Source organism: Erythrolamprus reginae, chromosome 2 (genome assembly GCF_031021105.1).
Source record: "Erythrolamprus reginae isolate rEryReg1 chromosome 2, rEryReg1.hap1, whole genome shotgun sequence".
Classification (NCBI taxonomy): Eukaryota; Metazoa; Chordata; class Lepidosauria; order Squamata; family Dipsadidae; genus Erythrolamprus; species Erythrolamprus reginae.
Window position 1 is genome coordinate 144,922,780 of NC_091951.1, and position 27,467 is coordinate 144,950,246.

At 41.8% G+C, this 27,467-nt stretch overlaps 2 protein-coding genes across 9 annotated transcripts in view; one reads left to right on the plus strand and one right to left on the minus strand.

The window, feature by feature from the left end:
* B3GNTL1 (UDP-GlcNAc:betaGal beta-1,3-N-acetylglucosaminyltransferase like 1) overlaps positions 1-12,126 on the plus strand; it is a 207,561-nt gene extending 195,435 nt beyond the window's left edge. The window contains exons 13-14 of one of the 2 annotated variants that reach the window (XM_070739756.1): positions 2,960-3,071; positions 11,960-12,126. In XM_070739756.1, coding sequence (XP_070595857.1) covers positions 2,960-3,071; positions 11,960-12,044 — 197 coding nt within the window. In that variant the 3' untranslated portion in view covers positions 12,045-12,126. The remainder of the gene's footprint in view (positions 1-2,959; positions 3,072-11,959) is intronic. The other variant, XM_070739757.1, reaches the window with a different exon arrangement.
* TBCD (tubulin folding cofactor D) overlaps positions 1-27,467 on the minus strand; it is a 204,740-nt gene that overhangs the window by 680 nt on the left and 176,593 nt on the right. For 6 of the 7 annotated variants that reach the window (XM_070739747.1, XM_070739750.1, XM_070739751.1 and 3 more), the window contains exons 32-39: positions 27,291-27,464; positions 26,611-26,749; positions 17,502-17,623; positions 14,998-15,075; positions 12,498-12,587; positions 3,675-3,762; positions 2,846-2,955; positions 535-619 (exon numbers count right to left, since the gene is read on the minus strand). In XM_070739747.1, coding sequence (XP_070595848.1) covers positions 535-619; positions 2,846-2,955; positions 3,675-3,762; positions 12,498-12,587; positions 14,998-15,075; positions 17,502-17,623; positions 26,611-26,749; positions 27,291-27,464 — 886 coding nt within the window. The remainder of the gene's footprint in view (positions 1-534; positions 620-2,845; positions 2,956-3,674; positions 3,763-12,497; positions 12,588-14,997; positions 15,076-17,501; positions 17,624-26,610; positions 26,750-27,290; positions 27,465-27,467) is intronic. The other variant, XM_070739753.1, reaches the window with a different exon arrangement.

Genomic DNA, 27,467 nt, shown 5'->3' on the forward strand with positions numbered 1-27,467 from the left:
ATATGCTCTTTCACAGCACAGAGAAGGTAGGTATATTAGTCATATTCCTACCCATATGCAACGTCCCCTGTGAACAGTGTACTTTTAGCACATTTGCGTCATTATGTTTTACTCCAAGCACATTAACAAACTTTTATACAAGCCAGGATCTCTAGCTAGACCAGCTTGAAACCATTACATTGCTGCCAGCATCCCTCCAGTACAGAATGAATTCAGCAAGTTGTATCTAGAGACAGTCCTAAACAAAGGATTTTAAGTCATGTAAAACTGACATGATCACCACATTGCAGTATGCATATTTTCATAACCAGCTGCACTATTACAAATCATGCTCACTGACTAACAGCTGCACATGAGAAATGTGAAAACTTTTCAAATAACAGAATAGGGGACAGTGATAAAATATTCGTTTTCAATAGTCCTGAATATTGCATGTGTTAAATAGGTCTGGGGTTTGTGTTGGCAAACTTGACTTTCACCAACTTATTTCTCAGAAATATTTATCAGGGCTTCATTGGTATTTTAGAACATTACCTTCACTATCAACTTGGGCTTGGGCACTTTCATTAAGTCACAGAGGTAATTCCGTTGCTTCCTCAGAAACGGCAAGTCTGCATCCCTGTTTGGAGACAAAAAAAAGTATATATAAGTAGCTAATTCTTTGCTGTTCTCCATGGTTTCTAGCATCACATCGATTTTCCTTAGTTAAGAACTATTAATTGTGATTGCTACTGACAGTAAGAAAATTGGTATATCCATCTGAATTGCATGGGAAAGAAAGATCATCTTTTAAAAAATGAATTTCTGTTCTCTGAAACTCCTGGATAACATTCACTGTATTTAGAGCAATGCCATTTTTTAGAGCCTGTACACAGAATCAACTAATTCCATCCTATTGGAGAAGCAAATTAGCAAGTTCTGTTCCAAATTATAAGAATAAACAGGAATAAGTCAAAATGCACAAACAAAGAATAGAAACGAATGGATACAGGTGGTGATGAGAGAGAAATTTCATTCCAAAACATTCAGACACAAATAATTTTGCTCTTTTTACTGCCATGATGGAATAACACTGACAACAGGTTGCAAAACTACCTAGAGGAGTTGAAGAATCAGATGAACTGTAACTAAAAATGGAGCTAGATATAGATTACAATCTTTGTTGGTTTACATTATAAACTGATGCGATCCATGTCCTTATAGCCTCACACTTATGCCCTATTCTATAGGCATTTATTCTATGGAATAAAGAGCAAAAGAACTTGTATTTCTTTTTCTGTTTCTCTCATTATCATCATTCATTTTGATCTTTAATATTAAATCTCTATAAAATTTATATCCACTCATTCTAACAGCTATGGAAATGATGTGAATTCTGTTTCACTGGATACGACAATTCTGTTATTTTCTAGTCATATAATCTGGCTGCAAAAGGTTGGGAGAAAGCCAAAGAATTCAACTCATTTTTAAATATTATTTGGGAAGCTTTTGAAGGATTAAAGGTATTCAGGTTTTGTCTGGACTCCTAAGTTCATGTCCCAATTTCTGAGCCAGTAAAATGGCAGGGAAGTTTCTAGAACTAAACTGGATGATAAAAGATATGAAAAAAGCAGGGTTTTAAGATAATCTTTCACCAGCCTTATATATGGATTTAGCTCCTAGCAATTCTTCTATACATAGAAGTGGTGCTCTGAAAACTATCAATCACACTGAAAATTGCTCAGCCCAGCTATGAAACCTAGGAAGAGGTATCATCCCCAAATTTAAAAAGCACTCCCGCCTCCAAATCCCAAATAGGGTCTCTTTTCAATAAGAAAAGAGACTTTAATCTCACCTACTATTAACATTTCCATGACTTACGTCCCATTTGGCCTCTGTGAGGAAAAACTACATTAAACAGTTACGGCTTCATCTATAAGAGTGTCTTATTAAATGAAATTAGTTTTTGAGACATGCAGCATTTTTATTTCCTGAAGAGAGACTGCGTCCTGAGCTAGATACATGACCCTACATATCAACAGTAAAAGAAATGCTGAGACAACGTAGGAAGAAATCAGCTAGTGTAATATTAGTCTCAGCTGCCTAGTACAATAAATAAATAAATGTAGGTAGATAGGTAAGTAAGTAAGAAAGTAAGTAAATAAAATAGCTTTGTACTGAATTATATACTATACTACTGAACAGTGTGCTGTAAGCTGCTTATCAGATATCAGCTAAATTTCAAAAGAGGTTTATAAACAAATCCTGTCTCAATTCATTGTTTCACATTTGTGTCACAAAGTTTGATTCAGACAAAACTCTGCAAATTCCCAATGTATAACATATGCCCTGTATATTCTTAAAAGCTATAGGCTAGAAGGTGGTGGAAACTTTATCTCTGGGACAGCCTTCTGCCGCACGAATCCCAGCGACCAATTAGGTCCCACAGAGTCGGCCTTCTCCGGGTCCCGTCAACTAAACAAAATCGTTTGGCGGGACCCAGGGGAAGGGCCTTCTCTGTGGCGGCCCCGGCCCTCTGGAACCAACTCCCCCCAGAGATTAGAATAGCCCCCACCCTTCTTGCCTCTCGTAAGCTTCTTAAAACCCACCTCTGTCGTCAGGCATGGGGGAACTGAGATATTCTTTCCCCCTAGGCTTGTACAATTTATATATGGTATGTTTGTATGTATGATTGGTTTTAAAATAAGGGTTTTTAGCTGCTTTAGTATTGGACTGTCGCATGTTGTTTTTACCACTGTTGTTAGCCGCCCCGAGTCTACGGAGAGGGGCGGCATACAAATCCAATAAATAAATAAATAAACAAATAAATAAATAAAACTTACAAGGACATTTAAGATTAACTCACCAATTAGTGTCACTCAGAATTGTCATGGCATTTTCTAAAACATCAGGTTCGGCAATATCACTGTAGGTTATCAGCATCTCATAAACCTGACTAGCAGTTGTTTTTCTTATCTAGAGAGCAAAAACAGAAATGGCTCAAACAAAGGCGGTGGGTTGCCTTTGGGGATGAAAGAGTGGGTAAAACGGAGCCTAAATCAAGAAAAGAACACATTAATCCAAGGCCTAAGGTGAGTCATTTCCTTTTATTAGCCAAGAGCTTTTAATGAATATGCCCCTTCGTCCCTCCCCCACTGCCTATTTCCCTAAGAGAGGGTGTCCTCTTGTCAAAAATACAAAAAATAGTCTTCATTTTGGACAGCAATTAAAGGTGTTATACAAGTAGGTCTACGAAAGATAATGCTATCTAGAGTTTCTAATATTGCTATGTCCAGCACTAAAGGCAATATGCTAAGTATCAATTATTGAATACAATTGGAATAGCTTTATGCAGCACTTGGTTGTCCACTATGGGAAAACATATTAGAGTAGTTACACAGACCTTCGGTGAACTTCAGAATTCTTACATGGGTGGAGTTTTGGGGGGGGGGGGGTGTTTCATAATAGCTGGAGGTTTTTTGTTGTTGCTGTTCATAATAGCCATATATTAGGGAATTAATTTAATGTATTCCTTGCTATTCACATATCACGCTGGGTGTACCTCTGTGCTGCAGTATGGAGCTCACTAGGGCAGAAGTAACCCAATAGTTGCCTAGGTAACTTTTCAAGAGGAAAAACAAGACGTTCTTTAATATATATAATTTAAAAATATAAACCATTTCTGAAGTACTTACAACTGGAAATGAATGGCAAAGAAGGCAAAAGAGCTGAAACAGAACTTCTTTTCTCATGTCACCGGGAAATTGAACCAAGCCACAAAACCTAGAACAATAAATATATAACAATATATTTTATTATTGACCTAACAAAGCACATCATATGTCAAAAATACTTTGCTATATTGTACCATTATCAAAGAATTTTTCTATAAAAAACCCTCAAAACTAAGTTTTTTTTCTTTTTTCTTTTTTGTTACAAAATCCAATATGATGTGCTAATTATAAAAGTTTAGAAATGGCAAGAATCTTATCTTTTAAAAATCACAAAATGAAATGTATCAAAATTGAATGACAGATTATGTTCCAAAACAAGCTTTTTATAAAATCTGCATGCTCTTTAATCTCTTACTGCAAATGGTAAGAGGGAATCACACATTGAATTCATATAAACACAATATTGCCGTGAAGGTGACCCTATGGCACACATGCCAGAAGTACTCTTTGTGGGCACGCACCCATTGCAAGCTGCTCTAGTGTGCATGCACACTGACCAGCTGCTCTCTTCCGGGTTCTAGCGCACGCATGATCCAGTATCAGCACTCTGTGCTGAAAAGATTAACCATCACTGCAATATTGAATATAAAAAACTAATTACCATGTGATGTAAAAAATCAAATTAATATACACTGCTCAAAAAAATAAAGGGAACATTTAAACAACACAATATAACTCCAAGTAAATCAAGCTTCTGTGAAATCAAACCGCCCACTTAGGAAGCAACACTGACAATCAATTTCACCTGCTGTTGTGCACATTCAACTTTGTACAGAAGAAAGTATTCAATGAGAATATTTCATTCATCCAGATCTAGGATGTGTTATTTGAGTGTTCCCTTTATTTTTTGAGCAGTATATATTTATAAAAAAAGAAAGTGGTTCTTTCAAATAAACATTAGAAAAGTCTTGTTAAAGCAAATATATTAGTATCAGAAAAATGTAAAAAAAATCCCAAGTACTGAAGTGACTAGTATTTTTGTTTTACTGATATTAAACTGAGGAGCCTATCTTTAATAAAGACATTAGTACTACAGTGATCCCCCGCTCGTTGCGAGGGTTCCGTTCCAGGACCCCCCGCAATGAGCGGGTTTTCGCGAAGTAGCGCTGCGGAAGTAAAAACACCATCTGCGCATGTGCAGATGGTGTTTTTACTCCCGCAGCGCTAGCGAGGAGCCGAAGATTGGGGGCGGCGCGGCTGTTTTAAAACGTCGCCGCCAGCATGGGGGGCTTCCTAGCAGCCCCCCAAACCCGGGTTGGGGGTCCGGTGGGTGCTGGCAAGCCCCCCATGCCGGCTCGCTCTCGCCGCTTTCCAGCTGAGTCCTGGAGCGAATTTGCTTCAGGACTCAGCTCGAAAGCGGCGAGAAGAACCGTTGCACTTACCTGAACGGTCTTCTCGCTGCACTGCAAGGAGAGTCCAATCATGGGTTATACTTCAGCCTTGCTGGAAGGGACTGAGTTAAAAATTAGCATAAATAATGGTCCAACCCCCTTGCTGCCCACTCCGGGTCAGTCTTATAATAAAACGAAGTCATAGTGATAGTAAACCAATAACATTTATTAACCAGATCAACTGAACGTTAAAGCAAACTATCAATAAACCCTGTGTCCCTGGGCTTAAATACTGGGTGGGTTTGGACTCTCCTTGCAGTGCAGCGAGAAGACCGTTCAGGTAAGTGCAACGGTTCTTCTCCACTTGCACTGCTTCGGAGAGTCCAATCATGGGATATACCCAAGCTCGACCAATTAGGGGGGGAAAAACTATGGCTGGACCAGGGACGCAGTCTCCTTGCATACTCTCTGCAAAACTCTGCGCCCAAAGGCTGCTTCCGTGGAAGCAAATCTATCTAACCGGTAGTGTTTGATGAAGGTGTTGGGGGCTGCCCATGTTGCTGCCCGACAAATGTCTTCGATCGGCGCCTGGGTCGCCCAGGCTGCTGAAGTGGCAGCACTTCTCGTGGAGTGAGCCGTGATGCCCCCTGGTATAGGTGTGTGCCTTGATTTGTATGCAATGATAATGCATGAACGGATCCAACAACTAATAGTCTTTGGTGATATCTTGTTTCCCATGGAAGCCGGGAAATAGGATACAAATAATGATTCTGTCTTTCGAAAGGTACTAGTTCGTCGGATGTAAATCTTGATGGCACGCCTGACATCCAACTTGTGCCACCGTAGTTCCAATGGATGTGATCCATGAGTGCAAAAGTCTGGCAGGATAATGTCCTGTGATCTGTGAAAAACCGTGTTTATCTTTGGTAAGAATGAAGGGTCGAGTCGTAAGACCACCCTGTCCGTATGGAAGATACATAAGTCCGGTCTGACCGATAAGGCTGTCAGCTCAGAGACCCTTCTTGCTGACGTAATAGCCGTAAGGAATGCTGTTTTAAGAGATAGGAGTCTTAGTGGTATGTCACGCAGTGGTTCGAAGGGTGGCTCCGTGAGGGCCTGCAACACCAGTGGTAGGTCCCATGTAGGGAAGCGATGTACTGGTGGAGGTCGGATATTCGCTGCCCCTCTAATGAAGTCCCGAATCCAAGGATGTTGTGAAATAGGCCGGGAGAAGTCCATTTTGAGAATAGTGGCTATGGCGGCCACCTGCCTTCGTATGGTATTGGGTGCCAAACCCTTATCGAGCCCGCTTTGCAGAAACTCAAGGATCTGGATTACCGAGGGGGATTGAGGATCTCGGTTCTGGGCTCTGCAGAAGGTGCAGTAGGCCTTCCAGGTCGCTTGGTAAATTCGAGTCGTAGATGGACGACGTGATGCCTGAATGGTGTTTATTACCCTGTCTGGCACTAGTTCTCTCCTCAGTCTCTCCCCCTCAAGTGCCACACGGCAAGTTTCCACCACTGGGGCTCCGGGTGGAACACAGATCCTTGCGTCAGGGCTACTTTGTGATGTGGAATTCTCCAAGGGGGGGAGATGGACAGGTCCATCAGGTCTGCAAACCATGGACGTCTGGGCCAGTATGGAGCCACTAATATTATCTCCGCTTGTTCTAGGAGCAGCTTGTTTATCACCCTCGGGAGTAGGCATATCGGGGGGAAGGCGTATAACAGTCCCTCCGGCCACGGGCAGCTCAGCGCGTTTATTTGTTCTGCCCCCGGTGTAGGAAACCGGGAGAAAAACCTTGGTAATTGATTGTTCAGATGGGTGGCAAATAAATCCACCTCTGGGGTCCCGTATCTGAGAGAAATCTCCTGGAACAGACCTATATCCAGGCTCCACTCCGCTGGATCTATAGTTGTCCTGCTGAGCCAATCCGCCTGGGTATTCGAGACGCCCGAAATGTGTTCTGCCCTGAGGGATACCAGATGAACTTCTGCCCACCGAAACAGAGCCTGTGACTCTCGCATGAGGCAACCCGACCTCGTGCCCCCTTGGTGGTTGATGTGCGCTCTGGTTGCCACATTGTCCGTAAGGATCACTACGTGCTGTCCTCTCACTTGCGTCTGGAAGTGGTGTAGCGCCAAGTGGACCGCTCTGAGCTCCAGGAAATTGATGTTTGGGGTCGCGAGCTCCGCTGGACTCCACAGTCCCTGGGCTACTCCCGCACTGGAGTGGGCGCCCCAGCCCAGGAGGCTTGCGTCTGTTGTAATGGTGATTTCCTGATTGGACAGGAAAGGAGACCCCTGCTGAAGAGCTGATGACTTCCACCATGGGAGCGAGCGGCGCACCTCTGAGGAGATTGTCACCCGTCTCGCGGAATGGCTGGTTCGGTTCCTTTGGAATGGTATGAGGAACCACTGCAAGGGCCTGGCATGGAGCCTGGCCCACGGTACAATGTCTATGCAAGAAATGAATACTCCCAGCAGCTGGGACAGAAAAGAGAGTGGTGCTGCTCTGTTCTGCTGTAGTTCCGTAACTAAAGTTCGTACTTTGGTCTGACGGTCTGTTGACAGGAAGACTTTGCCCTGCACGGTGTCTATATAGGTGCCCAAGTGTGGTAAACACCTGGTTGGAATAAGATGACTTTTCTGATAATTGACAGAGAAACCTAGGGTCTCTAAGGTCCTTATGGTTTCCGTCAGGTCGTGCCGTGCCTTGTCGGGGCTGCTGGATAGTATAATGATATCGTCCAAATACGCCATGAGGCGCAGAGGACGAGTCCTGAGATCTGCAGTGAGAATGTCCAGTAGTTTCGTAAACATTCTGGGGGCCGATGAAAGGCCAAAGGGCATGGCCTTGTACTGGAAGTGTTGGCCCTCGATGCAAAAGCGAAGGTATTTCCTGTATGCCGGATGAACCGGGACATGTAGGTATGCCTCTTTGAGGTCTATGGACGTCAGCCAGTCCCGCCGACGGATTGCTGTTAGAATTGTCCTTAATGAATGCATTTTGAACCTGCGGTATCTGATGTACAGGTTCAACTGTTTTAGATTTAGAATGAGGCGACAGCCTCCCGAGGCCTTGGGCACGATGAATACGATGGAATAGTACCCTTGTCCCTCCTGATGGAGAGGGACTCCTTCTATGGCCCCTATGTCCATTAGGTGGCAGACCTCTTGGTGAAGGAGGTTTCGCTTGAGGGAGTTGAAAATAGTCGGGCACTGCAAGAATCGGTTTGGCGGTGTCTGCAGAAATTCTATGGTGAGTCCCTGGGCTATTGTGTTTATAGCCCAAGTGTCTGCAGATATAGACTCCCAGGAGGCGGCGAAATGCTGCAGCCGTCCTCCTATGGCTATGGAGTCATTTGTTCTTGCGATATCCTCCCCTGCTGGAGCCTCTGAAAGGTCTCCTAGATTGTTGAAACTGTCTGTTTCTATCTCCGAAGGTATTCCTGTCTGTTCTGTAAGAGGATTGGGAGAAGGACCCCTGGTTATACGACCTTCCGGCTTGGGGTGTAGTCGCGGAAGTCTCCGCTCGAAAGGGTTGACGTCTGAAATAGGGAGTCGTACGTCTGTCCTGCCGCCGATAGGTTCTGGGCAAGACCTTCTTCTTATCCTTATCCTCGATGAGTACCTTATCGAGGGCCTCTCCAAACAGCTTGCTCCCATCGAACGGAGCAGAGGCAAGGCGCCACTTGGACTTGGCGTCTGCTTGCCACGTGCGGAGCCAGAGTAGACGGCGAGACGACTGGTTTGTTGCCAGAGCTCGGGAGGCAAACCGTGATGCAGAGAGGGTGGCGTCCGCAGAGAATTCCGCTGCCGCCAGCAATTTGTTGAGATCTTGCCTCAGGCGCCCCTCCTCAGGGCCTAGCTTCGCGAGCATCTCCTGGAGCCATATGACTGAAGCTCTATTAAAAAATGAAGCCGCTGAGGCTGCTTTGAGTGCCCATGCAGACATCTGGTGTGATTTTTTAATAAGCCCCTCCGCTCTTCGGTCCTCCGGCTTCAGGCCTTCTGACATGTCTGAAGGAACTAGGGCATTAGACACCAGGGCTGCTACTGGAGCATCAATGGATGGAAAGTCCAGTAAATTCTCAAGTTCTGGGTCAAATGAGTAAAATTTTCGCTCAGATGCTGTTGGGCCCAGGGCTCCAGCCGGGTGTTGCCACGGCCTTTTGATATTGTCCAGAAATATCTTAGGAGCAGGAATGAGATCTGCCTCCTTCTGTGGTTCGGACAGTACCCTGCTGGCAGGTTGTGGGGCAACTGCTGGGTCTGTGGTCTTGTCTGCTGCGCCTGGAGCTACTGCCATCCTTGCTTTATTGAGCAGTACTCGGAAGATGGATGGCCTGAAAAGACCCGCATAAGCTGGTGGTTCTGGAGGTGCATATTCGTCCTCCGATAGACCATCCTCTGGGTCTGAACCCCCTCTGAAGGCCGCCTCCTCTTGGAATGAATCATGAGCTGGGGAGGCAGGAGCAGGCGCTGCCCAAATGTCTCTATGCCTTGCAGGCGTAGGTTGAGGAGATGGCGGGGGGCCAACAGTTGTAGATGATTGCTGAACTCCGGCCACTATGCCGTGTGAGTACGCGGAGGCAATCATGTCTTGCAATGCTGGGGGCATGCGTTGCCAAGTATCCGGGGAGGAGCGGAGCCCAGCTGCCGGCGGAGTGAATGTGGCTGTGGGTGGCAGTGGCGGTGCCATGTGCCATGAGGTTGAAGGCATGGCAAATTCAGGCGTTGGTACTTCTGCCACCTGTGTGGAGCCACCGAATCTATCTGGTGACCAGTCATTGTCGGTGGCTGTCCCCCTCCCTTCTGGAAGTCTTGGAGAGGCGACCCCACTTGTACCTGCCAACTGACCTGGGGTTGCAGGCGCATGTGGCCCTGGGACTTGTTTCTGAGCTTCAAGCTGATCCTCTAGAGCTTTAATACGCCTCTCCGCTTCCTTTAAGGCAGAGGAAGATTGTGTACTCTTAGATTTACTTTTAGAAGTGTGAGACTTCTCTTTAGCTTTAACGGGGGGTTCTGCAGGCCCCTGTTGAGGTACGTCAGCCATTGTTAATGAGAAATAATTGCGCCCGGGAAAAACAGTAGCAACTGTATGAAACTCCGAGAAGCTGACTCACCCAAAATGGCTACCGCAGCTTGAATACCGCCCCTTCCTGAGTTGAACAGGATATTCTGGGGTAACACCGGCATTCATTGGTGTCTGGGGCTGTCAATCACCCATCCAAGATGGCGGCCGGCAGTCCGATCGGCCATGAAGACACCCAAAATGGCGGCCCCCTTTAGGAAGCCCTCTTGCGCATCTCAGTTTGAGGCTCCCCTAACTGATCTTAGCCTCTCCTGTTTCCCAGCGTGATCCGCGACCCCGTGGGCCGTCTGATGACCGGCTGGTCCACAATCTCCGCTCTCCGGCTCTGTGAGCTCGGATCTGGGCGGGAACTACAAACGCGACTTTTTCTTCTCTCTCTGGCGATCGCCGCTTTCCTCTTGAGCCGCTAGGTAAGCGAGGGAATGCGTCCGCTCCCCGGCTCCGTGAGCTCGGGTCTTGGCGGGAGTTTTAAAAGGGACCGCGGCTTTTCTGCTCTCCTGCAATCTCCTGATCGCTCCGGTAAGCCTCGATGGTCGCCTTTATGGGGTATGGCCACGCAGGCCGGGGACCCCCTCCTTCAACGACTCCCGGTCCTAGGAGCAGTACCCACGCAGGGAAGAGGCTCCGACCTGGGAAATAGGGTGCAGGCAATACTCCACAGAGTAGGGTGCCCGATCCTCGAAGTGACTGTAAATTCGCTGCACCTGAAAGGATAGGAGAAAAGAGAGAAAAAGACAGCATTAATGATGAAATAAAACAAACCATTTTAATTAGAATACCACAATAAAACATAAGAGAAAAAACTCATGTGTCCCTTCACTATGACTGAGTTTTTTAGACTGACCCGGAGTGGGCAGCAAGGGGGTTGGACCATTATTTATGCTAATTTTTAACTCAGTCCCTTCCAGCAAGGCTGAAGTATAACCCATGATTGGACTCTCCGAAGTAGTGCAAGTGGAGAATGAACGGCGTGGGCGGGCGAAGGGCAGGCGGCAGCGAGGAGTTTGCGTGGGCGGTGGGGAAACTCCTTGCTGATGCCCGCTGCTCGCCCTCCCGCCAGCAAGAGGGGGAAGACCCAGGGAAGCCGCCCAGCAGCTGATCTGCCGGGCGCCATCTACGCATGCGTGCCCATAGAAAAAAAGGGCACACATGCGCAGATGGTGTTTTGACTTCCGGGTTGAAAAATCGCAAATTACCCTGTTCGCAATGGTCGGGGACGCAATAACCGGGGTATTACTGTATTCCTTGACACTGAAACACAGAGGCAATATAGATGCCTATCTTATCAATGTAAGCTTTGGGTAATGCATTTCAAAGTTATAAATCTGATAAAGTATGGTTTGGATTAGGTACAGGACAGAAGCTCCCTTGGCAAGGATAGCAAACCTCCTCTGGGAGCAGATAAAGAAGAGCAGCAAAAGGCCTCCACCACTCCAATTCCATGACTGAAATTTGGTTGGATCTACTGTTTCTAAAACCTATTTCTAACCTTTGATTTGACCTCAACCCTTGGCTACAGAAGCATAAAGCAGGAGTGGGTGGGGAATAGGTAGGAGGTTTCTTGATTTTTTCCCCCTTCCAAAGTTGGAAAGCTGTGATCAACTGGGAAAGACTGACGTTTTAGAACAAGTCAAATTTAAAAAAAATATTTTTCTTTAAAATAGGAAAAAAATAACAAATGTTTCACTTCTTAAAGTTCAATTGCCTGCAGTTTCATTCACACACCAAAAAAAATCCAATATAAACACACATTAAAATAATTTTAAATAATAGTTCTTTTTATTGTTTGAACCCCTTAAATTTTATATGCCAAAACAGAGCTTTCCCTATCCCTCCAGACACAAATCCAGACTACAACCAATGTGAGGAGAAGGTGAAAAGTAATGAACAGGTGGTGATGTAATTGACTACAGTTGGCTGTTCTTCTCCCCTGGTTTGAGTTCTGTCTGGTATGAATTGTCACGGTTCTTGAAATGACAAATCATCCACCAGTTTTTCTACTACCAATCAGATTTGAACTTCGTTAGAACTGCTTTCAGAATGTAAATCATCCCGGATATGTGTATTTTTCTTTCATGTTTGTGTGTTTTTATATGTCTGCTTCGTTTTAAATAAAAAATTTAAATTTAAAAACAAAACAAAACTGCTTTTAGAATTACGTTGTTAGCCACATTTGCTTTTGAACTAAATTCACTACCGAGACCACTTTTATAGAGCATACAAATGAAACCTTTGCATACATGACAGGGCTAAATAAAACTTGTTTTCCACATGTCTTTCTGTTTAAAACCATATGGGCTGCTACAGACCATTAATTTTTTATCCTTCAGTTTTTTTACATATTTTCCCAACTTACACGGCAATGCTGAAACGGAGTTTCTGGATATCTTTAGATTTCTTGCTTTCTTCTTTACAAAGAGCGAACAACTTCATAGGAAATGGATGACTAAAAAATTGAGAAAACAATTTTTAGCTATACCTTTTTCAAAGATGAACAAAAGATCTTGAGAATTGTAAAATTATATGTCCTTATATGCTTACATGTTAGCAGTTAAACTAACAAATTATATCAATATTACCATAAAAGGCTTCCATTAATTAGTGGATGGGGGGAGGAGGAATTATTTTTGCATTCTTCTCTTCCAATAGAGTTCATTTATTAATTAATATTTCAGTTCACCTAAAATTCATTTTTTTGAATATTTTAAAATTCACATTCTATTTAGCTGTATTGTTCAGACAGAGCAGAAAGTCAAGGGAAAATGGAATATAAATATTCTCAAAAGTTTAGTTTTTACCCAACAAACATTGATGCCACATAATTATTTTTTCCTGCATATTCCATTGTGAAAGCTTGCATATAATCTCCATATTTAAGCAAATGTGTTTACTCATTAATTTGTTCAAAAATTGCACAGGGTTGGGGTTTTTTGTTTTTTGTTTTGGAAGGTTGCACAGAATTTACTGCAGATTCAGTCCATTGAAATACAGTGGCAAAATAAGGGAAAAGGTGAGATTTAGAAAGGAAATGACTATGTAAGCAGATCCAGTTGAGCATCTGGAAAGGATTTAATGCATGTCTTCTTATAAATAAGGCTCCACACTGGAAATAGACCTACTTGGCTTTCTTTCTGTCATCTGTTAATTTCACACTTGTAATAAGGAATCAGTAAGTGACTTCAAACAGATCAGCCTGCAAAGGAAGTAACAAAATCCTACTTCTGTGCAAGCAGGACTTCAGGAGAAAGAAAATCAGGGAAAAGGGAATCTGTCCAGAGTTTTTCTGTGATGCAAATTGGGCATATGGGTTTCAGAAAATTGAGCTTTTCAAAAAAGTGAGCTACATTTTAACCGTATCGTGACAAACCAATTTTTAAAAAAACAAGGTAGTCCTTAAATCAAGAGCAGGACATGAAGTACCCTCCAGCTGCCAGTCTTCAAAAGTACAAAATTACCACTGTTCATCACTTACCTATGTGTAAAAATCTGAGCTGATGCTCAAAGGGAATATTTCTGTTGATGGGTACTAGACTAAGCATCCCATGTGATCATTTTCTATGTGAATAAAACCAACTTTTTTAAAAAATGGGACACTGCACTGAAAACTGCACTGGTAAAAAACAATGATTGGCTTCATTGTACAATATGCCTCAATCAATCCTGCTTTTTTAAAAGAATATTATGCTATACTATTATCCTATAATTTTTTCTTGAACCTATGTAATGTTACTTTTTAGGGTTTTATCATACAGCAGGCAAGAAATGTAAAATTTCTCCTGGCATTTTGGTAACGGCTAAAATAGTCTTATTCAAATTTGTACATAGCCTCTTCAACTGATTCCACCTAGGACGAGTGCCTTGAATGCTTGGCACACTGTTATACTGGCGCTCCAGAAATTCTGAAGGGAGGGGATCAAAATGGATTTTATCAAATGTTCCACTTGGAAATTAAATTGATAAGTGAATGTAGCAAGTGACTTTAATGAGCTCTTATGGAAAGATACAGATTTGTGGCTTGTCCTAATTCATGCTGAAATTCTCCTCTTGGTCATCTCCTTAACTTTGATGAAGAAATTCAAAGCAGCATTTTGGTTGCAAATGTCCCCACCTCCTTAAAAAAAAGATGTACAACTCTTATCTCTTGGGAATCACAAGATTCCTAACTTAGCCTTGTCCAATATGAACATTTAACTTTTCAAAACAAAATACTTCTCCAAATATTTCTTTTGTTACGATATAGTAAACCTATGGCACACATTGCCACAGGTAGCACTTGGAGCCATATTGGAGGAAACGCAAGGCGTGGCCTATGTCAACTTCAATGTGCATGCACATGCTGGCCAGCTGATTTTTAGCCTTGGGGAAAGCCCTTTCACCTTCTGGAGGCTTCAGGGAGGCTTCCGAAAGCCCCCAGAGTGCGAAAATAGCCCAACCAAGTTTCAATTTGTCCGTTGGGCCGTTTTTCACACTCTGGGGCTTTAGAAAACTTCCCTGAAGCCTGCGAAAAACAGCACAACGGACAAATCGAAAGTTTGTTTTTCTGAATTTCTGTTTTCACTGTTGGACTGTTTTCCACCATCCCAGGCTTCAGTGAGGCCTGTGCAGAGGGTTTGTGTGCATGCTCAGGGGGCAGTGGTGTGTGCTTGTGCGCACATGTGTGATGGGATGGGAATGAGTGCGAGCATGTGCACATGCACAAACACCCTTTTGGCACATGAACCAAAAAAGGTTCCCCATCAAAGATCTAGACTCTAATTTTTCCTGTTATTACAAATTAGGGGGAATAGCACATTGCCCTTTGAAGATTTTCCAGCAATTTGGAAGAAAGAAGATACATCTATTATTTTGCCACTTACTTTTCTTCAGTTATAAATACATCAAAGCATCCATTGGCCAATATCTGATCCAGCATCTTTAGCAATGGGATAGATACCCTAATAAGGAAAGCATAGAATAGCATGTCTACACACTTCACATTGACACAACTCACATATAATAAATACTTTATATATTTTCTCTAAAGTCAGATGATCAAACCTAAATGGAGTCCAATAAATCTTGGAATGATCAAGAGTTAATTTGACATCTTATATTGTGAACAAGCAAGATGCCAAACATATGTAATCCACTAACAAATTCCTGAGGTCTTCAAGGTTTATAAAGAATGAATTTAACAACTGGAAACATTTCATCTTGAAAACAGCTAAGCAGAACATGTGGGCTGAAGCAGGAGAACTGTTCAGCTATCTGAGAAGTCCTGTCTGCTACACTTCAGAAAGAATTATATAAAATAGAAGACAGGAAGTTACAAGAAAACAAATTTTGATTGAATATATTAGAGGGGGAAAAACATGACATCACATATACTTAGATGATAATCTAAATGCCTCCGTCTACTCTGATTCCATATTTCTCACATCAAAGAAAAACGTTTCCTACGTATATATAGAAGAAATAATATACTAAAATATACATGGAGATCCCACTACCAATCTCCTACGTCCATAGTACTCAAGGAATTGGAATCTTTAATTTTCACTATCAACTAATTTGGCCAATCACAGAATGGGTTAATTTTTTTTCTTTTCTAAATTGGTTCTGAAAATAGAAGTGGACTCCAAGGAGGATCTGCAGGAAAGGAGAATCAGGTCTGTGGAAGTTTAGCATTGGTTCTGCACATCTGCCTAAATCTCTCACTGGCATCTTCCCCCACACCATTCATGTTCTACTGTGGCAAATGTAAACACAGCGTATTTGGATTTCAGAGAAGGATAATGGCACAAAAGGACATTATTACTGTCTAGGAGACATCTCTAATTAGATGCAGTTAAGTTGAACATGGCATACCATATAGATCACTGTAATAAATGTAATCTGTTTGAAATGTTGTGGTATGGGAACTCTTGTGAGCTTGACTGGATATCACAACTTCTTTTTAACCCAGTAAATGTTCACTGAAACTCTGTTTTTTATTATAGTATCTGCTCTTTTAAATTTTTGTTGAAAGATTATAATGGAAGATAAGGGAGGCCTAGAGGCAGCCAGAGATTGGAAATTAAGACTGCATCAGAGAATTCCATCTGTCTGAAAAGTCAAACCCTGATGGAGAAATTGATTATTAGAGTGAGTAAAATTTGTCATAAATTCAAAAAAGGGCTTTGAAGTTGAGGAGTTAACCTTTACACTATCACTTTATTTAACATCTGTTTCAATTATTTGCTTTTTTATTTATTTTATTTATTTATTTTATTTATCAGATTTGTATGCCGCCCCTCTCCATAGACTTACACCAGTTTCTGTAAAATTGGTGATTTGCGGGTGATCATCATGATAATTATTTTGAGATATAACTTATTATTTTTTTGAGAATCCACAAGAAAATTTCCCAAACGCTATCAAGCTTCAAAAAGTCTGTCTAATTATTTGCCTGTGTTCTTTAAATTCTTTTGGGTTTTAATAGCTCTGGTGTTTGTCTGCCAACTGACTGCCATTTCCCTAAAGTTCCTTCTGCTTGTCCAGGCGTGTGTCTTCAGGAGAAATTGAGACATACAATATTTGATAAATCTCAAAGTGAAAATTCCAGAGGCATATTTCCTTTTCTTGTTGGTTTTGAAAGAGAACAGGAGTCACAATTCAGGTGATACCTCTACCTACGAATGCTTCTACTTATGAACTTTTCTAGATAAGAACCGGGTGTTCAAGATTTTTTTTGCCTTTTCTCAAGAACCTTTTCCCACTTACAAAACCGAGCCTCCAAAACTGTAACTGGAAAAGACAGGGAGAAGCCTCCGTGGGGCCTCTCTAGGAATCTCCTGGGAGGAACAGAGCCTCCAGCTTCCCTATGGTTTCCCCAATCGCACACATTATTTGCTTTTACATTGATTCCTATGGGAAAAATTGCTTCTTCTTACAAACTTTTTTACTTAAGAACCTGGTCACAGAACGAATTAAGTTCATAAGTAACGGTACCACTGTACTTTCAAAGTCTGTTCTACTAACCATGTTGAATTGATGATTTACAATTTTGGAGATGTTTTAATAACCATTGCTTCTAACTTACAAGTCATAGATGGAAAATATAAGTTTAATATTCATGAACAAGAAAACCAAAATCACATGAGAAATCTGACCAACGTTTCCTTCATGCTTTGAGGTACAGAGGATTGTAACTGTTTCCCAACTTTCTGGAGGAACACAATAAATATCTGAAGATTTGAGGCTGAATTTTTCAGGTCGTTTTGAAGATTTAATGACTGAAATGATTGTGGAAGGTATTTAGGAGGCAATGTTCCATTTCTATTCTTAAGCTTTACCCTACCCAATCCTGCCACCCAAGATTGACCGAGATTGTATAGGTCACCTGTCATTCAGCAGATTGTCCTCAAAGACTTTCAGCAAAGTCTCACAAAAGCTGTTCATTGCATCTCTGTCATTCTGAATACTCTTAAGATAATTGAACAGGCTTTGGGATGAGCATCGCACCTGTGAGAAAAATTCCAAATTAAAAAAAAAATCTGGTTTATACAAGAGCATCCACACTGGAAAGTATTTTTTTAGATTGCAAAAAATAAATCTTCACGTCATTTATTTATTTATTTATTTGTTTGTTTGTTTGTTTGTTTGTTTATTTGATTTGATTTGAATGCCGCCCCTCTCTGTAGACTCGGGGCGGCTTACAACATATAATACAGTGATCCCTCGAGTTTCGCGATCTCGATGTTCGCTAAACGCTATATCGCGAGTTTTCAACCCGGAAGTAAACTCCACCATCTGCGCATGCGTGCCCTTCCACGCATGCGTAGATGGTGGAGTTTCCCCGCCGGGCAGAGGCTTCCCTGGGTCTTCCCCCTCTTGCCCCGGTAAGGCGCGAGCAACGGCGTGGGCGGGTGGGCGGCACACGCGCGGGGAAACCCCAGGGCCGCTTCTCAGCTGAGAAGCGGCCCCAGCAACAGCGCGGGGGGTGGGCAGCACGCGCGCGCGCGGAGGAAACCCCAGGGCCGCTTCTCAGCTGAGAAGCGGCCCCAGCAACAGCGCGGGGGGCGGGCAGCACGCGCGCGCGGGGGGGAAACCCCAGGGCCGCTTCTCAGCTGAGAAGCGGCCCCAGCAACAGCGCGGGGGGCGGGCAGCACGCGCGCGCGCGGAGGAAACCCCAGGGCCGCTTCTCAGCTGAGAAGCAGCCCCAGCAACAGCGCGGGGGGCGGGCAGCACGCGCGCGCGCGGAGGAAACCCCAGGGCCGCTTCTCAGCTGAGAAGCAGCCCCAGCAACAGCGCGGGGGGCGGGCAGCACGCGCGCGCGCGGAGGAAACCCCAGGGCCGCTTCTCAGCTGAGAAGCAGCCCCAGCAACAGCGCGGGGGGCGGGCAGCACGCGCGCGCGGGGGGGAAACCCCAGGGCCGCTTCTCAGCTGAGAAGCAGCCCCAGCAACAGCGCGGGGGGCGGGCAGCACGCGCGCGCGGGGGGGAAACCCCAGGGCCGCTTCTCAGCTGAGAAGCGGCCCCAGCAACAGCGCAGGGGGCGGGCGGCACGCGCGCGGACAAGCAGCAGCAGCGAGGCGGCGGGGAAACCCAATCTTCGGCTCCTCGCTGCTGCTGTGGAAATAAAAACACCATCTGCGCATGCGCAGATGGTGTTTTTACTTCCGCACCGCTACTTCGCGACAAATCGATCATCGCGAGGGGTCCTGGAACGGAACCCTCGCGATGATCGAGGGATCACTGTAAAACAATTCATAACAAATCTAATAAATTAAATTTTTTTTAAAAAACCCATTATTAAACCAGACATACCATACATAAATTGTATAGGCCCGGGGGAGGGGAGAATGCCTCAATTCCCCCATGCCTGACGGCAGAGGTGAGTTTTAAGGAGTTTACGGAAGGCAAGGAGGGTGGGGGCAGTTCTAATCTCCAGGGGGAGCCTAGTCTCTTAATATTTAAATTTACCTTTCCATTTCATTAAAGGAATTTAAAAAACCACAATTGTATAAAAGGAACCAGATATGAAACTACTGGAAAACTATACAAAAAACAAAAAGTTATAAACGAGCAATAAAGGGAGAAAGAGAAAAGGGAAAAGCTGCCAGGCCTTTTTCCCCCCCTCATCCCAAGGTCAATGTTTATAACCACCATCCTACTGCTTTTAATATTTAGTTTGAAGTTGTTGGAATCTTATATACAGTACAGATACATGTAGGAATAAAGCAGAATACAGTAAAAATAAACGTAAACCTTACAGGGGTATTAGAAACATAGAAACATAGAAGTCTGATGGCAGAAAAAGACCTCATGGTCCATCTAGTCTGCCCTTATACTATTTTCTGTATTTTATCTTAGGATGGATATATGTTTATCCCAGGCATGTTTAAATTCAGTTACTGTGGATTTATCTACCACGTCTGCTGGAAGTTTGTTCCAAGGATCTACTACTCTTTCAGTAAAATAATATTTTCTCATGTTGCTTTTGATCTTTCCCCCAACTAACTTCAGATTGTGTCCCCTTGTTCTTGTGTTCACTTTCCTATTAAAAACACTTCCCTCCTGAACCTTATTTAACCCTTTAATATAGTTAAATGTTTCGATCATGTCCCCCCTTTTCCTTCTGTCCTCCAGACTATACAGATTGAGTTCATGAAGTCTTTCCTGATACGTTTTATGCTTAAGACCTTCCACCATTCTTGTAGCCCGTCTTTGGACCCGTTCAATTTTGTCAATATCTTTTTGTATTAATTATCTTAGGGTATTTACAAAATGGCTAAGGGGAGAATTTCAGATGCACACACGCCACTCTTCGTAAATTGCTACTATGTGAAATGAAGCAAAGCTGAGGTGCTTCTCTATGTATTCATCAGCACACTGACTGACCCATCCTGTTTCTCCCATCTGGAAAAGGTGTCCAGAGACTTCTGCTGAAGAGTCAAGAGAAGTTCTGGCACATGACTTCTAATGTTCCTGCAAAATATCTTAGGTGCTCTGTGTACATGCTGCCAATGTCACTTTTTTCCCTGAGAATGAGAAAGAGATGATTAAAGTGAAGGGAGAGGCACCCCTTGAGAATGAAAGAGGAATTGATCTAGGAAGAAATGGTTGGATCTGAGCCTGGAAACCCACTTCAGTGAATAAATGTGTGTCTGAAGAACAGATTAAGGTGGTCAAGGCCAGGTGGGGAAAATTACTTTGTCCTTCTTTCTGGAACTCTGGGGAAGTACGAACAGTACTCTTCAATAAAACCATGTAGTCCTACAATCTATCTTTCTGTTCAGATACATCCTTTTTTTAAACAGGAAATTATCTTCCCATGAAAAGATAAGCTTCCCGAATGAAGAACCTTTTATTAAATATAACAAAATCCAGATTTCGGAAGGCTTTTATTTCAATTTCCAAGCTGGATATTTAGAATCAAAGAAACTCTTGCTTCTCCTTCTAAACAGGGCTACAGAAACACAAATAGACTATAATATAATAACAGCGGTGAGAATGATCTTTGCACAACAATGGAAAAGTGAAATTATACCAACTGAAGAAGACTTAAAAGAAAAGATAATGTCTTGTGCAAAAATGGATAAATGAACAATAAAGCTGAGTCAGAATATTACAATATTACAGCTGCTGATACAGTTCTACAAAGGAATCACTGAGTCTGTCATCTGCACCTCTATAACTGTCTGGTTTGGTTCTACAAACCACTTCAGAGGATAATAAATAAATAAATACTTTATTGTCGTTGTATGTATATACACAGCATACCCATGCAACGAAATTCATATGACACCAAAGACCAATCTCAACATACATAGCAATCCAACACATCCTGCCACAATTCCCCACCTGAACCATCCAACATCCACACAACAGACCAAGTAGTATTGTCTAGCAGTTCACCGATGGTGACCCCTAGAACATTGTTAAGTACAATTATAGCTCTGGGATAAAAACTGTTCAGAAAACATGTGGTTTGAGTTTTAATTGTTCTGTATCTTCTGACAGAAGGCAGCAGTCCCAAAAAAATTGTAAGCAGGATGAGGAGAGTCTCTGAGAATGTTGTGCACCTTTCTAAAACAGCGAGATGTGAAGATATCGTCCAGGGCTGGTAGCTGGAGCCCAGTGATATTCTGGGCAGTTCTAATGATTCTCTGTAAAGCTTTTTTATCCACTACGGAGCTGCTCCCATACCATGCGAGAATGCCATATGTTAGAATGCTCTACTGTGATAGTAGGACAACAATAGATGCTGAGATACATTTATCTTCCTGAGCATTCTTAGGAAGTACAGCCTCTTTTGTGCCTTCTTCACAAGCTAGACACAAGAACAGTTTTTTCCCGAACGCCATCACTCTGCTAAACAAATAATTCCCTCGACACTGTCAAACTATTTACTAAGTCTGCACTATTACTACTAGTTTTTTCTCATCATTCCTATCACTTATTTCCCCCCACTTATGACTGTATATCTGTAACTTGTTGCTTGAATCCTTAAGGTTTTTATTAGTATTGATTGTTTCCTTATTGCTTAATGACCCCTGTGACAATCATTAAGTGTTGTACCTCATGATTATTGACAAATGTATGTTTTCTTTTATGTGCTGTGAGAGCACATGCACCAAAAACAAATTCCTTGTGTGTCTAGTTCACACTTGGCCAATAAAGAATTCTATTCTATTCTACAAATGTTAGAATAAGTTTTATTGTCAATTAAATTAAATATTTGGAACTAAAAGAAAAGAGGATTGTTTAAAAATGTAACAAAAAAGATACCTATATAAAATCTATGTATAATATAAGGTACTTAATGTATAAAATAATAGTAATAATGATAATGTAGAAATGTCACAATAGGAAATATCACAATAGGAAATAAAAAAATAAGATTGTCACGCATTGTCCAATGTTTTTAAATGTTTGTTTGTATGTTTATTTCAAAATAAAGAATCATTTTTGTTAAAACACACACAAATAGATTAGTTTGTGCTGACAAACTCCTTTCAAAAAAGATAAGAGGTAACTAGTTGTTTTCTTTTAGATGTAAATAGTACATAATAGGATATGAAAATCTTGAAGTTTTTCCTGTCTTAATATTGTAACTAGCAATGTATCTGACCCATCTCTCTGATATAGTTTCTGTTACAAGGCATATTTAGTTACAGTTTGGCTATTCATAAAGCAATCTTATTTTAAAAAGTCAAGGTCATATTGATTTGACTGAAATTCCAGTTCACTGATATTTCTTTCAATAACACCAGATCGGTTTAAAAGATCAGCTACCCAAATGAATTTAAAAACTGCCAGGAAAACCTGTATTGGTTGAGGCTTATTCTTGTTGGCTAGCAAAATAGTTTGGTCTCTACTTTCCAGATTCTAGTAAAACAACTGACAATAGGAAAAAAAGACAGGATGCAACTGAAAGAGATACGACTATATTACAAAAATAAGAACTGGCAATATATCGTCACACCTAAGAACTTGACTGATTGCTGGAAAAGGGGAAAACAACCTAGCTGAATGGTTTTAATTAAATAACATCTGATTTCCACATCTAAAACAAGAAAAAAAATGTATTAAGTGGGCTGGATATCCCACCCACCAATTTCTTGTTGGAAATGAATCCATGAGCCATGAATGTAACACTCATTTCGCTGTACTGTAATAGCTTTACTGTCCAATATCTACAGCATATTATTATAAAGTCTTGCATAAAAGAGCCCTGAAGAAACAGGTGAACACTGACGCCATATCAGAGATTTAAGGTCGGATTAAAATAGCAACAAAATTAATGATAAAAAGAATTTACACCATAGTTAAAAACAAAATAAAGACTACGTTACTTTACTAAAATATACAAAATTTAAATTTAAAATCTGGGCAGGTTTAATTCTAAAGAAATAGTTCAATGCTAAACAACAAATAAGCAATAAAGTTAAACAATATATATAGTGAGAACCAGTTTGGTGTTGTGTTTAAGGCACCTGGCTAAAACTAGGAGACTTCTAATCCTCTGTTAGATGCAAAATCAGTGGGGTGATTTTGGGCTAACCATTCTCTCTCTGCCCTAAGAAAAAAGTCATGGCAAACCACTTCTGACAATCCTGCCAAGAAAGCTTCAGGAAAACTAGTCCAGGCAGTTGCCAGGAGTCAACACTGATTCAAAGGCTTAAATTGAACAATAAGCAACATAAAAGCCAAAGATATCTATCACTAAGGCTTGTTGGAAAGCCAGAAAATCCAATCAAAGAAGCATTATGTACCTCAGAAGCAAACAAAAAAGTTTTATGGCCATATTTAAATTTTGTTTTATTAAAAAAAATTGGGTTCACCGAAAGCAGTGGTTCTTAAATGGGGGTTATATCCTGAGAATACCGGGGCAATCTGGAGCTGCTTGTTGGTGAATCAGTTTTGGTGCATGATTCTGCTTCAAGAGAGATTTACCATATTTTTCAGACTACAAGACACACCAACATTTTGAAGAGGTAATAAGAAAAAAAAGTTTTTGTCCTGCTTGGCCTCCAGAAGCAAACCTTATGTGTGTTGTGGTTAGCTCTGGCCCAGCTCCTGCCCCAAGGACTGTGGATGTGGGGGAGACATCTACATGCTGCAGGCTTGTTTTGCCCCCGGTGGAATCTGACGATGAAGGCTCCTCTGACCAAGAAGACATGAGTGACAGGGAGGAGGAGAGTGTGGCAGACAGCTCAGAAGGAGATCAATTATCTAGCTCCTCCTTGGATTCAGAACAAGAGTTAATGATACAGCCACGCATGTGGAGAGCGATGCATAGGCAACAACAACTGAGAGATTATTATCAAAGAAAATGAGGCCACCTGTGTTTGGGTGGGGCTGTGGTAATTAGTGAGACTGCTATAAATAGCAGCCTGTGGGTTTGGCCATTGTGGAGGATTATCTGATCGTTGTGTTTCATGACTGCTTTACTGACTTTGACTTTTTGTGCTGATTTCCCCCCGCTTTGAAACTAAACCAGAGCAAAGTGTGTGTCACTTTGTGAAAGAAGGACTGTGAATTACCTCACAGCTGCAAGCTAAGTATCACAGAACTGATAAGGGACTTGTACAAATTACCAGTTTGGTTGGAGACGAGTGCTCTTTGCTATACCAAAAGAGGGCTTAGTTTAAGTGAATTTTCATTATAAAGAACATTGTTTTGAATTTTCAAACGTGTGTGTGTCTGAAATTTGTACCTGTGAATTTTTGGGAAGAGTCTACCAGAGAGCCCGACAGAACACTGTGGGCCCTGTTTTTTGCAAAAAGTAGCCCCCTATTCACAAAAATGGGCCTGTTTTTCACCCGTTTTTGCAAAAAACAGGGAGCACAGAGGGTTTGGGAGGCTTGCAGAAGGTTTCTGAAGGCTGGGAGAAATTCTCACAAATTTTCACAAAAAAGGGGACATGGGGTGGAGCTTCGGAAGGCTTTATTTGGCATGCTGTATGTTTGACGCACCAACATTTGCACCCTCTTTTAGGAATAAAAAAGGAATATCTTATACTTTGAAAAATGTAGTATTTTTTATAGCAATCCCTCAGGGTTTCTCTCTCTCTCTCTTTGGGTGAGTGAATCACCCAAAGTCACCCAGCTGGCTTTTGTGGCTAGAATTCACAGTCTCCTGGTTTCCAGCTTGGTGTCTTAACTACTAGGCCAAATAGCTCACTTGTCAGTAGAACTACTGTCATTAACAGATTGCATGTTCTTTAAGCTCATCTTATGCTCTTTGGGTAAATAACTGCTGAGGCTGCATTAACTATAATAAAAGTTAGAATTTATTAAAATCATAAATTGACATTTGACAGGTGGAGATTTGAACTCACAACTTCGCATTTTTATAAAGCTAGTCATTCATATTACTAGGTTACGTAGTGGTGGCCAACAGGATAAAGCTTATTTATTCACCAAAATGTTTTAGGTCAAGTGACAGAAAGCAGAAGAAATACATAGTGAAGAATTCTTGAAAGGAAGAGTAATTCTACTTTGTTTCAGCAAAATTGGCACTTTTGCTGAATTAGCTCTTTCCTCCTAATTGTGTAACTCCAACATGCTTTTGACATCAGCAGAAGAAAGACTTCCAAAAACCTTCCAACCCCCTCCCCCTCCACCACTGCCCCCAGAGAATTGGAGCTTGCCACCTCTAAGTCCATAGAGAGGAGCTGTTCAAGCAAAGAACAGCTGCGAGAGCAATCATGGGCTTCCCTAAGTATGCCCATGTTACACCAACACTCCGCAGTCTGCATTGGTTGCCAATCAGTTTCCGGTCACAATTCAAAGTGTTGGTCATGACCTATAAAGCCCTTCATGGCACCGGACCAGAATATCTCAGGGACCGTCTTCTGCCGCACGAATCCCAGCGACCAGTTAGGTCCCACAGAGTTGGCTTTCTCCGGGTCCCGTCGACTAAACAATGTCGTTTGGCGGGACCCCGGGGAAGAGCCTTCTCTGTGGTGGCCCCGACCCTCTGGAACCAGCTCCGCCCGGAGATTAGAATTGCCCCCACCCTCCTTGCCTTTCGTAAACTCCTTAAAACCCACCCCTGCCGTCAGGCATGGGGGAATTGAGACATCTCCCCCGGGCCTATTCAGTTTATTATATTAGTCTCCAGTGTTTTAAAATATCTTTCTAAATATTAAATGGGAATGGGAATGGAAAGAGCAAACACACTCATGTTGTACTTAAAATAGCTAACAAATAATAATAATAATAATAATAATAATTTATTAGATTTGTATGCCGCCCCTCTCTGAAGACTTATATAAATCTAAGTGCTATTGCTATTACAAAGTATGTGAAATGTGTTTTTAAAAAATTTGGAAACCAAAGCTTCACAATGAAGCTTGGAGGGAGAACATGTTATAAATGTATCATTAAAACCAACCAGAAACTTATTACCAAATAACTCTAACTGATTTTAATGTTACATAAATTTTAATAAATTATGAGAAATAAAGTGACAATTTTTAAACAATGAACTGTTGAAAAGAAACTGGGATAATTGATGATCTGCTATGCAGTCAAAGAAAGAAGAAATGTTAAAGTCATGACGCCTTACTGAAAGCATTTTATGAGAAAAATACAAGAAATCTAGCCTTTTGTTCACATTTTATAAATGCCCCATATTAGCATGGCTTTAATTTTCAAGAAAGGGAGTGCTAGTTTAAGAAGGAGGTATGTTTGTGAACGCTTGTAAACTATTTTCAAATAGTTTAAAGGTTCTCTTATTATTATTGAAGAGTGCAACACTACAGGATGAAAAGAGGTCTGTAAGCCAAGTGGTGTAAACTACTTCAAGTGTATGAAATCACAATAGATTACTACATCTTGCATATTCATACTTGTATTAATAGACCTGTATTCCTATTGATCAAATTGCTTCCAGATATTGGCAGTCAACAATATTAACTCTCAAGTAATATTCTTAAAATATTCCTTTCAAATGTGAAGTGGTAAAACTGTTCCAAGCAAGTAAGTTTTGTTTCCCTTACTGTTGATTCCGTTAGGCCCCCAATTGATACAGTGAGGCCTGTCAGAATGTGGTAGCGATAGGACGCTAATCCCAAAAGCTGTGTGATTCTGGGGAAGGCCTGCGATGGAGCATTCCAATTGAAAGTTACCGCTTCTGACCTGCAAAATACATTGAAACAAGTACAAAAGAAAATAGGTCACCCAAACATAACTATCTTTCATGGTTTATTTTTTAAACTGAAATCTTGAATGCCAAAACGAAGGAATTGTTTTCGCTATTCAACGGAATAAATGTACTTTAAAGTGTGCAGTATTATTTCAACACCTTAGGACATAAAGGTACAACTAAAATCAATACATTAATGCTTTTTGCTGCAATTACAAGACAAATCAGGCTTAGAGTTGCAAAATATTCTGGATAGGGCAGCTCTACTGAAGTATGAATACACTACAAATGAGTATTTAAAGCCCTCGCTTGGAGGGAACTAGAGATGGATGTGAAATAGCTGAAGTGAAAGTAGTGAAAGATTTTAATATTAATATCTCTGCTTCTGATTAATACCCACTTGAAGAAGTTCCTCTTCTCAAAACAGATATCCAGTCTAAGGTTACAGACACTTGCCTATAACCACGACTTAAACTGAGGGATTTCTTTTCACATATACAGCCAAAGGTCTCTCATCCATTCAAGACTGATTACCTTGGAAATATCCTCTCCAAGTCTTCCCGATGGGGCACATGGGGAACTGAAGGATTAGCAAAGTAAAGAAGGGTGAGGAACACAGATCCTGCATGAGCTCGAAAACGGTCAATTTTTTCAGCTGATTGCTGAGCCACGGAGCACATAATCCGCTTGGAACTGAAAGTTAAAACACTA